This window comes from Anser brachyrhynchus (assembly GCF_964034855.1).
Source record: "Anser brachyrhynchus genome assembly, chromosome: 27".
Classification (NCBI taxonomy): Eukaryota; Metazoa; Chordata; class Aves; order Anseriformes; family Anatidae; genus Anser; species Anser brachyrhynchus.
The window spans coordinates 4,512,820-4,525,274 of NC_137720.1; the positions used below are offsets into that span (position 1 = coordinate 4,512,820).

At 60.4% G+C, this 12,455-nt stretch overlaps 2 protein-coding genes across 5 annotated transcripts in view; one reads left to right on the plus strand and one right to left on the minus strand.

The window, feature by feature from the left end:
- The first annotated feature begins 453 nt into the window (after nt 1-453).
- Nucleotides 454-6,603, plus strand: RNPEP (arginyl aminopeptidase). Of its 3 annotated transcripts, XM_080569038.1 has the most exons (12): nt 680-891; nt 1,076-1,155; nt 1,261-1,401; nt 2,677-2,825; nt 3,489-3,605; nt 3,715-3,950; nt 4,454-4,567; nt 4,713-4,825; nt 5,028-5,136; nt 5,497-5,721; nt 6,058-6,200; nt 6,327-6,603. In XM_080569038.1, the coding sequence occupies exons 3-12, from the start codon at nt 1,309-1,311 to the stop codon at nt 6,492-6,494; spliced, it is 1,467 nt and encodes a 488-aa protein (XP_080425164.1). In that variant the 5' UTR covers nt 680-891; nt 1,076-1,155; nt 1,261-1,308; the 3' UTR covers nt 6,495-6,603. The 3 variants fall into 3 exon arrangements, with proteins under 3 accessions (XP_080425163.1, XP_080425162.1, XP_080425164.1); XM_080569037.1 differs by lacking the exon at nt 1,261-1,401 and having other exon boundaries at nt 454-891; nt 1,076-1,216; XM_080569036.1 differs by lacking the exon at nt 1,076-1,155 and having other exon boundaries at nt 454-891.
- A 2,904-nt stretch (nt 6,604-9,507) lies between these two features.
- The window catches only part of LZTR1 (leucine zipper like post translational regulator 1), a 37,604-nt gene continuing 34,656 nt past the window's right edge, over nt 9,508-12,455 (minus strand). For both annotated transcript variants that reach the window (XM_080569035.1, XM_080569034.1), the window contains one exon: nt 9,508-10,327. In XM_080569035.1, the coding sequence (XP_080425161.1) occupies nt 10,211-10,327 (117 nt within the window). In that variant the 3' untranslated portion in view covers nt 9,508-10,210. The remainder of the gene's footprint in view (nt 10,328-12,455) is intronic.

Here is a 12,455-nt window from a genome sequence, read left to right on the forward strand (position 1 = left end):
GGGGGGGGGCAACGAGCCGGGGGGGGGCAGCACCACGGCGCCCCCGGAGCCCGCACCCCACGGGTCCCCCCCCCCGGGACCCCCCGCTCCCCCAGGACCCCCCTCCATACGCCCCCCCCCCCCACGGGTCCCCCCCACTCCCCGTTCCCCCGAGCCCCCCCAAACGCCCCCGCCTCTCCGGACCCCCCCCACGGGGCCCACACCCCAAGGGTCCCCCACGCTTGTCGCCCCCCCCCCACAAGTCCCCCCCCATGACCCCCACCCCCCGAGCCCGCACCCTCAGGACCCCCCCCTCCTCACTCGCCCCCGCACCCCTCAGTCCGCCCCGTCCCCCCATGCCCTCCCCCCCACGAGTCCCCCCCCTTCCCACGGAGCCCGCACCCCCCGTAATTCCCCCCCCCCGGAGCTTCCCCCCCTCCCCACCCCCCCTCCACCCCCCGCCCCCTTCCCCGCCCTCCCCCCGCCCTCCCCCCCCCCGCAGCAGCCATGGCGGCGGAGCCGGCCCGGGACACGGCCACGGCCACGGGGGGGGCGGCGGCGGCCCCCTTCTCGCTGCTCCACCTGCACCTGGAGCTGGGGGTCGCCTTCGGCTCGGGGGGGGGCGGCGCGGGGCGGCTGCGGGGGGCGGCGCGCTTGGAGCTGCGCTGCCTGCGCCCGGGGGGCCGGGCCCTGCTGCTGGACTCGCACCCGACGCTGGAGGTGCGGGGGGCGACCCTGCTGCCCCCCCACCCCGAGGCCGACGGCGGCGGCGGCGGAGGCCGGGAGCTGCCCTTCGAGAGCCTCCCGTTCGCCAGCTACGGCTCGGCGCTGCGCCTCGCCCTGCCCCGGGAGCCGCGGCCCGGGCAGCTGCTGGCCGTGCGCGTCGACTACGAGGCGGGCGAGGGGCCCGGGGTGAGCGGGGGGCGAGGGGCCGGGGAGGGGCCGCGGGGGGGTGGGGGGCGAGGGGACGTGGGGACGGCTCCCGGCCTGTCCCGAAGGCGCCCGGCGCGGGGGGGGGGGGAGCCGGGGACCGAGGTGGGCTCCGGGTGGCCGCCCGCCGCCCCCTCAGCGCCTTGCTGTTCCCCCTGTGCTGCAGATGTCGTGGCTGGCCTCCTCCCAAACCGCCCAGAAGGAGAAGCCTTTCCTCTATACCTCTGGCTTCCCTGTGCTCAACAGGTCCTTCTTCCCCGGCTTCCACACCCCGGGCACCAAGAGCACCTACTCGGCACGGGTCCAGGTAAAGCCCCGCCGCTCACAGCGCTGTCTCTTGTCTCTCGCCAGGTGTGCTGGCTCACCCCCGAGCAGACAGCGGGGAAGCAGAAGCCCTTTATGTACACTCAAGGCCAGGCCGTCCTGAATAGATCCTTTTTCCCTGGCTTTGACACTCCAGCAGTTAAATGCACATACTCGGCCACGGTGCAGGTAAGCGGCTCCCCGGGAGGGGCGCGGGGCACAAACCCCGCCGCCTTCCCGAAGCTCTCCCAGAGCAAAGCCCTCGCCGTGCTCCCGTCCGGAGGTGCTCGAGGGGCAGGAAGCCGCCGGCTTCCCGCAGGATGCCCCGGACGCGCGGAAGCGTTCGGGTGCTGCAGGAGCGCTGCCCGGAGCCCGTGCGGCCGCAGGTTCGAGACGATTTGGAGCATTACGCTCCAAATCCCCCCTGCAGGCCCCCAGCAGAGAAGGCAGTGACAAATATTTAGCTTGTACTTTATTTTCCTCTACAAGTACGCCTGGCCCGAGTCGCTCCTCTCGCCTTTCCCCACCCTTCCCTAGCCACCGCTGCGGCCTCTGGTTCGCACATGACAGCGGGTGCGTGCCGGGCGATGTGCTGAAAGCTTTCGCCTCCGAGCAGGACGCTGCCAAAATGCTCTGTGCTTGATGCCGAAATGCCAGTGAGCAGCTGGGATTAGCTGGGTGCTTGAACCTCTCAGGTCTCCTCGTGGGGATGCAGCTGCCTGAGTAATTCCTCTGAATTGTTAACGTGGAAAACCCAGCTCGGTCCCCTAGCAGGCAGCGGGTGCCTTCCCCTTTTTGTTTAGCCCCAAACCAAGTCGCTCACACCCAGGCCTGTCCCCTCTCCTGGGGGAGCGCAGCCAGCAGCGGCGCTGCCGGGGGGTGAGGGACGCTGCCGGGGGCTGTGACGCTGATGGCACACCGAGGCCGTGGCGTCGGCTGGTGATGCAGGAATTTATTTTTCTCCCCCTTGCTCTAAATTCTTCCCTGAAAGATGGAGCAAAGCTCCCTCCTGAAGGGTGAGCACAGGGCTCATGTGTCGGAAAACCCCGGTGCAGGGATCGGTGCCGCAGGAACCGTGCTCTCCCCAGCACCGCCAGGCTCACCTCCTGCCCGTCCCGCAGCCGCCGGGCTGACGGAGCCACTGCGGAGCTTACTGGGGCCTGATGAACCGGGATAACGAGCTGTTGTGCAAGGACGGGGAGGAGAGCTGCTTTCTGTAGGGCACGCGCTGATTGCTGCCTTCCTGTTCTGCTCCCCGCTGCGCCCCTGCACCCTGCGGCACCAGGGCTCACCGTGTGCCTCTGTTGCTTTGTCCCAAATGCTGTGGTGCAGAAGGGATGGTTGCGAGCAGCACGGCTGGCTGGGGTTTGGCGCTGGGGACACGTAGTGGGGTCCCCAGCCGGGCTGGATGACACCCCGCTTCGTGCAGCGCAGATCTGATGGACATTTTGTCCATGTTTCCAGGTCCCCGAGGGCTTCACGGCGGTGATGAGCGCCACAACCTGGGAGAAGCAGAAAGACAACACCTTCGTCTTCAAGATGGACCATCCCATCCCCTCCTACCTGATCGCCCTGGCTGTCGGGGACATCGTGTCTGCTGAAGTTGGCCCAAGGTAAGCGCCTGCAGAAGCAACCTGTGCATTAAGTCACGGCCGTGGGAGCCACCGCTTGCTGTGGAGCCCAGCTCCGCTGGCCCTGGAGGGGTCCTGGGCAGCGCTTTGTGTCGGCCCTGTGCACGTGGGCGAGGGCAGCGCGTGCCCACCGCCAAGCAAAGGTCCCACGTCTCTTCCCCAGGCTGGTCGTTGGAGCTCCCGGCTGCTCCAGCAGCCATATAAAAGCCCTTTGGCATTCGGACTAGGAACGAGATTGCAACAGTTGGACTCTCGTTAGCTTTGTTTACCACCAGGCTTTTATGTTGTCTCAGGATAAACACGTGCGGTTATTGTCTGATGAAGCAACAGGGTGAAAGTCCCCTAATGGTTAACGCTTCCTCTTGTTGGCACTGGCCAAGCACACGACTTGCAGGAGGTCTCCGCCTGCGCGACGATTGTCCTGCAGGGTCCCCCGGTGCTGCCTCCTCCTGCTGCAGACACAATGCACTGATCGGGGCGGGGGGGGGATCTCTTTGGGGGCAGGTGCACCCTGCTCGGCTCTGGAGGAGGCCCCGACTCAGAGGGGTCACTCAGTGCGGCCGAATGCCCCCCGAAGTCCCCGCTCCTCGGCGTCCGGAGGGACCCCCTTCCCTTGCTCGGTCTGAGCTCTGTTGGTCTGTGCAGGAGCCGTGTCTGGGCCGAGCCCTGCCTGATCGAGGCTGCTAAGAAGGAGTACGACGGGGTGATCGAGGAGTTCCTGGCCGTGGGCGAGAAGCTCTTTGGACCCTATGTTTGGGGCAGGTATGAGAGGCCCTGTTCCTCGGGGCAGGGGACGGAGCATCCCCCGGCCCTGGGCCGCGGCTGCAGGCAGAGGTGGCTCCGTACCGAGCCGCTTGCTCTTCCCTGCCAGGTACGACGTCCTGTTCATGCCGCCCTCGTTCCCCTTCGGCGGGATGGAGAACCCCTGCATCACCTTCGTGACGCCCTGCCTGCTGGCCGGGGACCGTTCCCTGGTGGACGTCATCATCCACGAGATCTCCCACAGCTGGTTCGGCAACCTGGTCACCAACGCCACCTGGGGCGAGTTCTGGCTGAACGAGGGCTTCACCATGTACGCGCAGAGGCGCATTTCCACCGAGGTCTACGGTGCGTGGCCGTGCCCGGGGTCTGCAGGCAGCCGGGTTTTGGGGTCTGTGGAGGCTCCGCGCCTCCCTCCGAGAGCTGCACGTGGGAGCAGGGCCCGTACCGCGTCCTGCAGGAGACGAGCAGCGCTCTGCCAAGCACCGGGGTTTCTTGTTAACAGCAACCAAGCTCGTGTCAGGCGCGGATGGAGCCGCCACATCCCCGTAGCAGGGAGGTGGGGCGCTGCTGGGCTGGGGAGCAGCGATCTCGCCCAGCCTCACCTTTCCTTTGCCCTCCCAGCTCCCCGGCAGGGTGACCTCTGGCTAACCCAGGGCTGCGTTGCTGCGCTTCCCACCCAAACGCCTCCTTCCCCCAGCGACGGGGCTGGCCCGGCAGCTGCTCCCCCAGCCAGCAAGGCTCGCTCTGCTTGCCCCTTGTAGCAGCAGCCGTCACCCTCTCACCGCGTGGGGCAGGAACGCGAAGCGTGCGGGTCGGGGTCTCCAAACGCCTCCGCTTGTCCCCGCCAGGTTCAGCGTACACCTGCCTGGAGGCCGCCACGGGCAGGGCCCTGCTGCGCCAGCACATGGACAACACCGGGGAGGACCATCCGCTCAACAAGCTCCGCGTGGTGATCGAGCCAGGTCCGTGGGAGCCCCCGCGGGTGGTGCTGGTGGTGCCCGAGGCTGCGCAGGGCTGTGCTCCGTGCGGAAAGCGTGAATCCACGCGCGCCGCTCGTTTTGCAGAGCAGCAGGTCGGTTGTGAGCGGTTTCCCTTCTCCCCTGCTAGGCGTCAACCCGGACGACACGTACAACGAGACTCCCTATGAGAAGGGGTTCTGCTTCGTCAGCTACCTGGCGCATCTCGTGGGGGACCAGGGCAAGTTCGACGCCTTCCTGCAGGTAGGCGGAGGGACGGCGCGCCCGTGCTGGGGAGCTTGGGGCAAACTGGGGCTGGGCGATGTGAAATGCTGCGGTGGGAGGAAGGAGCACGGGGAGCCGGGAAGGAAGGGTGCTCGGTTGACGATGAAGATGATGAAGGTTGGGGACGTGCCGGGGGGAGGCAGCAAGCATGCATGGCAACCCACCCCGGCTGTCCCCGCAGGCCTATGTGGAACGGTTCAAGTTCCAGAGCATCACAGCAGATGATGCCCTCAATTTCTTCCTGGAATACTTCCCCGAGCTGAAGAAGCAAGGCGTGGACTCGCTCCCAGGTCAGTGCGGGGCGGTGGCGGCTGCCAGGCCCTGGGCACTGCTCTGCAGCACAGCCCTCGGGGGTCCCAGAGCCTTCTTCCACCTGAGCGTGGAGAGCTGCTGAGCCTGGCTCTGAGGATGATGAGAGCTTGGCAAGAGCACTGCTGTGTCTACTGCCTCCTCTCCGCTGGGCTTTCCTTCTGGCGCTGGTCTCGCTGCAGACCACGTGTGTTAATTCCTGTGCTCAGCGGGGACGGGGCTCAGCCCTGCCCGGTGCCAAAGCCCGTGCCCGGTGTGAGCTTCGTGGGGCTGCCGCTGCTGAGGTGCAAACCGAGCCCTGCCCAGGTGGGGCCCCCCCAGCTCTCCCTGCCTCACCGCAGGCCTGGAGTTCGATCGCTGGCTGAACACGCCAGGCTGGCCGCCCTTCCTGCCTGACCTCTCCCCGGGGCAGCAGCTGATGAAGCCGGCGGACGAGCTGGCGGAGCTGTGGGCAGCCGACAGCTTGAACGTGGAGGCGATCGAAGCCGTGGACATCACGGCCTGGAAGACGTACCAGCTGGTCTACTTCCTGGACCAGCTCCTGCAGAAGTCGCCCCTACCCGAAGGTGAGGGCCTGGCACCCAGGGGAAGCCCAGGGTGGCATCACACGGGGCCCAGGCTGTTGGCCGGGGATGTGGGGGCACCACCGGGACGTGTGGGTGCACATCAGCTGGGGATGTCCCCCGGGGACACGCGTGTGGTGGCAGCACAGAGCCCGGCTGTCCCCAGGCTGGCTCGGCCATGGTGTCACCACTTGCGTTCGCCTCTCCTCGCCCCCGGTGCCGAGTGAGCGCTGCACCCACACGGCCTCACCCAGCCCTGGGGGGCCGGGAGGATTCGCAGCGGGGCCGGGGCGAGCTCCGGGGCCCCATGGGAGCAGAGGCGATCGCTCTCTCTCCCAGGCAACGTGGAGAGGCTGAGCGCGATGTACCCGAAGATCTCCAAGGCCCAGAACGCCGAGCTGCGGCTGCGCTGGTGCCAGATCATCCTCAAGAACAACCACGAGTCCGAGTACAGCAAGGTCAAGGACTTCCTCCACAGCCAGGTTTGTCCCATCCCTCTGAGGGGACAAGGGTGACACCGGGGGGGACGCAGGACCCCCTGGTCAGCCCCAGCCCTCCCCCTGCTGCGGCGGAGGTGGCTGGGGCCCGACCGCGTCTCTCTCTGGCAGGGGAAGCAGAAGTACACCCTGCCCCTGTACCGCGCCATGTGGGGCGGCTCGGAGGCGGCCCGGGCGCTGGCCGTGGAAACCTTCTCGGCCACGGCCGCCCAGCTCCACGTCAACGTCCAGAACTACGTCAAGAAGATCCTGGGCTTGGAGGGGGCAGAGAAGGCGTGAGCGGAGAAGGGGGTGCTCCTGCCCCTGCCCACCCGGGGCGCTTCCTCTGGGGCAAGCCCTCAGTGAGGTCTCACTGCACATAGTTCCTGATTAAATTTTATAATTTTTACCTTTTTGTGCTTTAAGTATTTCCAGCAGTCCCTGTGCACCTTCAGCATGAGGTTACGCTCCTCCCGACCAGGAACCATCCCGAGGCCCCCAGGGTTTACCTGGAGGGATGGGCCTGGCACGGAGGCCTCTGGTCCTCTGCTGGGGGCCCAGGGGTCCCTGCACCACCTCAGGACGTTTCCCCCTGCCCCGGCTTCAGCCCCCACCCTGCCCCGTGCCCTGCAGAAAATGAGGTGGGCATTGTTCTCCTGCAGGGCTCGGTGTGGGTGCAGCTGTGAGCCCTGCCTTTCTCCTCCTGTCTCTTCTGGAGCTGGGGGTCTGCGTCCCCGTGCAGGCTGTGCCTCCTCTCCCTGGGGCTCAGTTTGGGGCTGGGGAGGGCAGGATGCGTCCCTGCTGTGCCACCTCTGCCCTGGGCAGTGCAGGGCCCTGCCACGGGCCGGCAGCACGACAAAGCTCCCAGATTTGTGAGCAAACGGGGAGCTTAGTGTGGGATCTGCCCTCCAGCCTTGGTGCGGGGACCAGGGATAGAGCCTGGCCCCACAGACCTGCGGTGCAGGAGCAGCAGCTGGGTCAAGACCATCCCCTAAGCCTGGCCCTTAGATGCAGGGAGCGACTCTTAACAGATTTCTGAGCAGCAGCGTAACGGCTGTGGGGGCTCCAGCCCAGGCGCAGCCTAATGGGCTTTTAGGCAGCGGCGTTCCATCAGGAGAATAACCGTCTGCTCTGGTGAGCAGCCAGGCGCTGACAGCAAACCGCGTGGCAAGGGGCAGCGAACCCGAGCTGACACGTACACGGTGCCGCATGGAAGCGGCCCTGGGCGTTTTGCTGGGGTAACTCCCACAGGGGATGGACAATGATGCAAGTAAAACACGATCTGAGGGCTTTACAGAGCCAGTGTGGCCTACATAGAGAGACTGCAGGAATAGGACAAGGAGCAAGCTCGACAGCTATGTAGGTACTTGTCCCCACCAAGTGCAAGACCAAGAGCACGTTCCCTGAAGCCAAATTCCAACACGAAGCTGCCAAGGGCCACGCCAGCACCATGAACCCTGGGATCCTGCTGGCCACAAAGGCCCCCGAGGCCAGTGGCTGGACAGGGTGCGCTACGGTGGAGCTGGGAGCCCTCGATTGCCTTTAGACGCACAAACCCAGCCTTGCTGGAGCTCACCCTGCTCAAGTGCCTTGGGACACAGCTGTTTGCTGCAGCTCCTGCAGGAGCTCCGTGCAGAGGACAGCCAGAGGTGCACCCAAGGGGACGGCAGCACCGTTCCCTTTGGGCCGTGCACCCCCTGCTCCTGGGGGGAGGTCAGCCCGCACCCCACGAGCAGCTCTGGCACCTCCCGGCCTCCTTCCCCCTGCCCCAGGAGGGCACAGGCTCGGGCTGGGCAGCGCCAGCCTTGCCCGCCAGCAGCCCACGGCTCCTCTTTGTGCGGGCTGCAATTCCCAGCTCCCTGCACAACAGCAGCCCAGAGGCGAAGCACAAAACAACAGAGCAGCTCCCTTGCCTGCAGTTTTTCAGCCAATATACCCCACTGATGCAAGTCTGACCAAGCACTGAGGTCACCGGAGCATACACCCAGGCTAAGCCAAAACCACCTCCGAAACAAAGACGTCTGCAGCGCCCAGCTCTGAGGGCGCAGAGCGCACATTTCATCGCTGATGTGCTCAGAAATAAACTCCAAACCCCAAATCATTGGAGAAAATAGTCAAAGGGGCTGGCTGAAGTCACAGATGAAGTCACCTTCCTCACCAGGCTGTGCATCTTTGGAAAATGGGTGTCCTCTAGTGGATTCAGCATTGCTGAAAATCACTTTTAGTATTATTGCTTGTCGCTTATAACCTGCTCCATTAGCAACCCTGCTTTCCCAGGGAAAATGTAGATCGTTGGCACAATTAACACAACCCCTGACAAGAGACTTCATTAGCTCTGAGGCATCTGGAAATAATCCCCCAGGCTGAAAAAGACTCCTTGGCTCTCAGATATATCTGCCACCTCTGGTCAGACTGACCTGAGCAAGCCCTCAGCTGGGATCAAGTGGTCCACAAAGCGGTTCCCTTGGATTAAGTAAAACTACAGCTTCTCCTCTGCACAGAGACTGCAATGCCCTCAGCATACCGAAACACGTGTGCATGTAATGCTACAGGACGCCGATCAGGAGCTCACACCCCGCACTGGGCCAGGAACCGACACCCTGAGAACAGCCACAAGGGCTGCAGCTCCCAGGTGGGCTCCTCAGCTGCTCCAGCTGCAGCCAGCTCTTGCCCTTTCAAGAAGCCCAGCAGAGCAGCACTACCTCTGGGCTGCCTTCTGCTTCGCACGCATTTCTCAGGCAGCAAGAAAGGGAGCGTAAATCCGCCCCGCGAATCTCCTCCACCCAACTGCCAGCTACCGCTAACGCGTGTGGCTGGGCTTCGACCTGCCGCGCTGCCTCCTCCCGGTCCTGCTGGGTGGATGGGGATGGGGGTTTGTGGTCCCGGGACCTCTACGTGCTGCTGCGACGTAAGGCAAGACAAGATGTTGATCCTCAGCCTCTGTCCCTCCCTCTTCTGGGCTGTCTCGGTGGCTCTCAGCAGGGCAGGGGAGCAGCTCGGTCAGCAGACGTTTAACCACCAGCTGATGCCCTCCCAAGCTGCACAAGTGAGGTAAAAGCTTCTCTGTCCCCTCTGCAGCGCGAGAAGCATCCAGCACGGCCGGGAGCTGCAGCAGGGAGGGAAGAGCAGCTGCGTCTGAACCGGCTGGGAAGGGCGCGCTGCCGTCACTCACCTTCCTGCAACGAAGACACTTCAGCGTAAAATTAGTAACAAGCTGTAGCACAGACATTTATTTTTTAACAAAGTGACCTTCATCAAGCTAAGAGTTCTTTTCGCTTAATTTTCTCCAAAATGAAAGCCAAGTCAATCGTGTAATGCAGGGAGATGATGTTAACTCTTTATTAATATACTGATATTGAAAGGCTTAGTGAGACAGGATTAATGGATTTGGTGGTCAGAAAGGAACGCTGTGATCTTCTAGTTTGACCTGCAGCAGAGCATAGGCCTGGGCTTCCTGCAGCCCACCAATCCAGGCAGTTGCAAAAGGGCTTATCTTTTAATCCATGCCATGGGGAGTCTCTGAAAAGTCACTAGAGTCTGGTCCAACAGTCAGCTTCACTGCTAACACCACGCTCTCTGTTTCCAGTTTTGTTATATCTGACTTCCACTTACAGCCCCGGGCTGTTTCAACTGAACTTCTTTAAATAGTATTCTTTAAATACTGTGTTTCAAAATATTAATGACTCTCTTATTTGTGACTGCTTTTACTTTACAGTATATAGGAGCAATAACGGGCTTGATTCGGAACTTAGTTATCCCCAAACTATGTGGAATTAATTAATTCCTTAATGGTTTCAATTTTACATTTGCGTAACGGAGACCAAACCCTTCTCCATGAAGGTACAAACCAAGCAAATCCACAGGAGAGTAAGTCAGCTGTCCACGCTCCTCTTGGCCGTCTGCTATATTGTGTAGACACTATGAGCAGCTCAGTACGGAATGGTAAAAAGAGAGTCAGCTGTAAAGTGTTAGATTTTTGAGAAAAAAAATTGAAAAGTCCGATTTACCAAAGCATGTCATATGTCTGAGCCCAGCTCTGCACACTGCTTGTCTGATATGTGGTTAGCTAACGACTCTATGATGTCAAGAAGGAGTGGCTGACTTAGGGAGCGGAGGTTTGGCAACTTGGAGACCTTCAAGGAAAAGAAAAACAAAACAGAAGAACACAAAGAAATTAAAACCCTCCCCAAATCACAGCTGATGTACCATCGTCTTCCCCCTGCCACCCCACATGAACACGCAGGTCAGGCAAGTCACGGCTGGGCGCGTGCTGCGTGAAATTACAATTGCGGAGCTGGGAAGCAGAAATGGCCCACGGGAGCTCAACTCGTGACTTCCTGCGCTTTCATTCCACTTTCAGACTGCTGCATGGAGGGGGTGGGAATGGAGAACAGCAGAAATGCTGACCCCAGCACTGCCTCTCCAAGAAAGGAGTAATTACTATTCGTAATGACAATTCCGCTGTTACTGGATGCAGACGAAGCACTCTCCTAAAAGCAAACCTGGGCAGCAGCACAGCCTTGGGCTTCGAAGTCTGTGTGTGTTTCTACCGACCTCCAGATCATCTGAAGTTGACTGAGGACCTGATCTCTTCACTCCTCTGTGCTCCGAAGGAGAGGTGGTACTTTAAAGCAGAGCCCTGTTCAGTATCCACGCTGGTTTTGCTGGTATGCCTCCCACAGTCAAAGCAGGCAACTGCAGCACTAGCCAACCAAAACCTTTGCCACATCAAATATATGTGAATCTGTAACATGTTGTATGTTTTAGAGCACATCTTTATGCTCCTAGGCTGCTCAGAAGCTCAACTGCTATCAAAAGGGAGCTCTAGGCTTTCCTGTCCTCCACATCTTTCTAGAACCAAGCCAGCAATCCCTCCTTCTGCAGTTATTAACACCCCTGTCCAGCCCTGAAAGCAGACTGCCTAAAAGCCTGTCCACTTATCCAACCCATATTATCTGATCTAATAAAATAAATCACCTCACTTTAAGGAGCTCATCTGTGATAAAGCATAAAGATATTCTGAGCGTCTTCTGAAACCCTGGAAGGAAACCACTGAGTGCACTTTCAGAAGGAGCTCAGGATAATACCTGCTTGAAATCATATGCCCAAAATAAGAGGGCAGGAGGACTGGGAGGGAAAAATACCCCGGTGACACTGCTGGGAATCCTGCTCTGTGTCAAGAGGCACACACTGCAGAGGAACAGATCAGAGCTGGTGTCGAAACACAATCAAACGCTTCAGAACAGCAGTTTTATTAGGGCTTTTGCACAGTGCTGACACACAAAAGCCTAAATACACAGTGCCCAAACTACTGAACCTCTGGGAACAGCTCTTCAATTGGTGTTCTTACTGCTGGGAAAACTCTTAAACGTTCTGAATCAAGAGCAACATTAACCAAGCTGGAAGAACGGGAGATCGCAACGGCCATATACCCAGCCTGCCTAAGCCTTGATGACCCGCCAGGCTTGCACAGCAAGAACAAATCACCTTTCAGAGTCTGTGGCATGCAAGGGAGCAGAACAGCAAGCATTCCTGCCCAGCCACGCACACAGTCACACAGCGCTGGGCCAAAAATCACACACTGGAGCCTCTCAGGCCAAGCACAAACATTGCATAAATAAGATTTCTTGCACATCTGCTTGACAGTCTTCCAGCCACATTTTGATGAAAACTGTTCTAACAGTCAACAGTTTAAATATAAAACATTTCCACATATTCTGGCTAGTGAAGATGAGTACAATTGAGTAACACCCTTTAGTTCAGATCTTTTTTTCTGAAATGTTGCAATATTCACTTCCCCCCAGTACATTCTGGTGAGAATCACTCCAACCTGTTTGTCTTCCCGTGGCCTCCACTGGGAAGGACCATGAGATTTCAGCTCGCGGGGACTACAGCACAGTGACCCCAAACCCGAGGAGCTGTCCCAACCACCTGTCTGTCCCGTAGCCTGCAGTGGGGCCATTCCCCACCCCATGCTGAAGTTGGGCCCCTCTGCAGGATCCACGAGGCCAGAAGAAAATGTGTAAGACAAAGCCAGGGGCTGTAACCTCCTGCTGAGGTCCCTCCACCAGGCGTGGGATTCCTGGATGTTGGCTCCACTCTCAAAGCTTCTTATGCATTTTTAGTTATTTCTGAGTGTAAAACTCATTAAATTTGGGCAACTTAGGCATTTAATAAAGAGCCCGAATACCTCCCTCTGACTATCCAATCTCTAGGTACCAGCTGGACCTAGCAGAGCTTTCCTTCCCTGTGGGCAACAAC

Coding starts and splice junctions, on each gene's coding strand:
- RNPEP (XM_080569037.1), top strand. CDS start 487: ATGGCGGCGGAGCCGGCCCGGGACACGGCCACGGCCACGGGGGGGGCG. Junction 4,568..4,712: donor CCGCGTGGTGATCGAGCCAG/GTCCGTGGGAGC, acceptor CTCCCCTGCTAG/GCGTCAACCCGGACGACACG. Junction 5,722..6,057: donor GAAGTCGCCCCTACCCGAAG/GTGAGGGCCTGG, acceptor TCTCTCTCCCAG/GCAACGTGGAGAGGCTGAGC.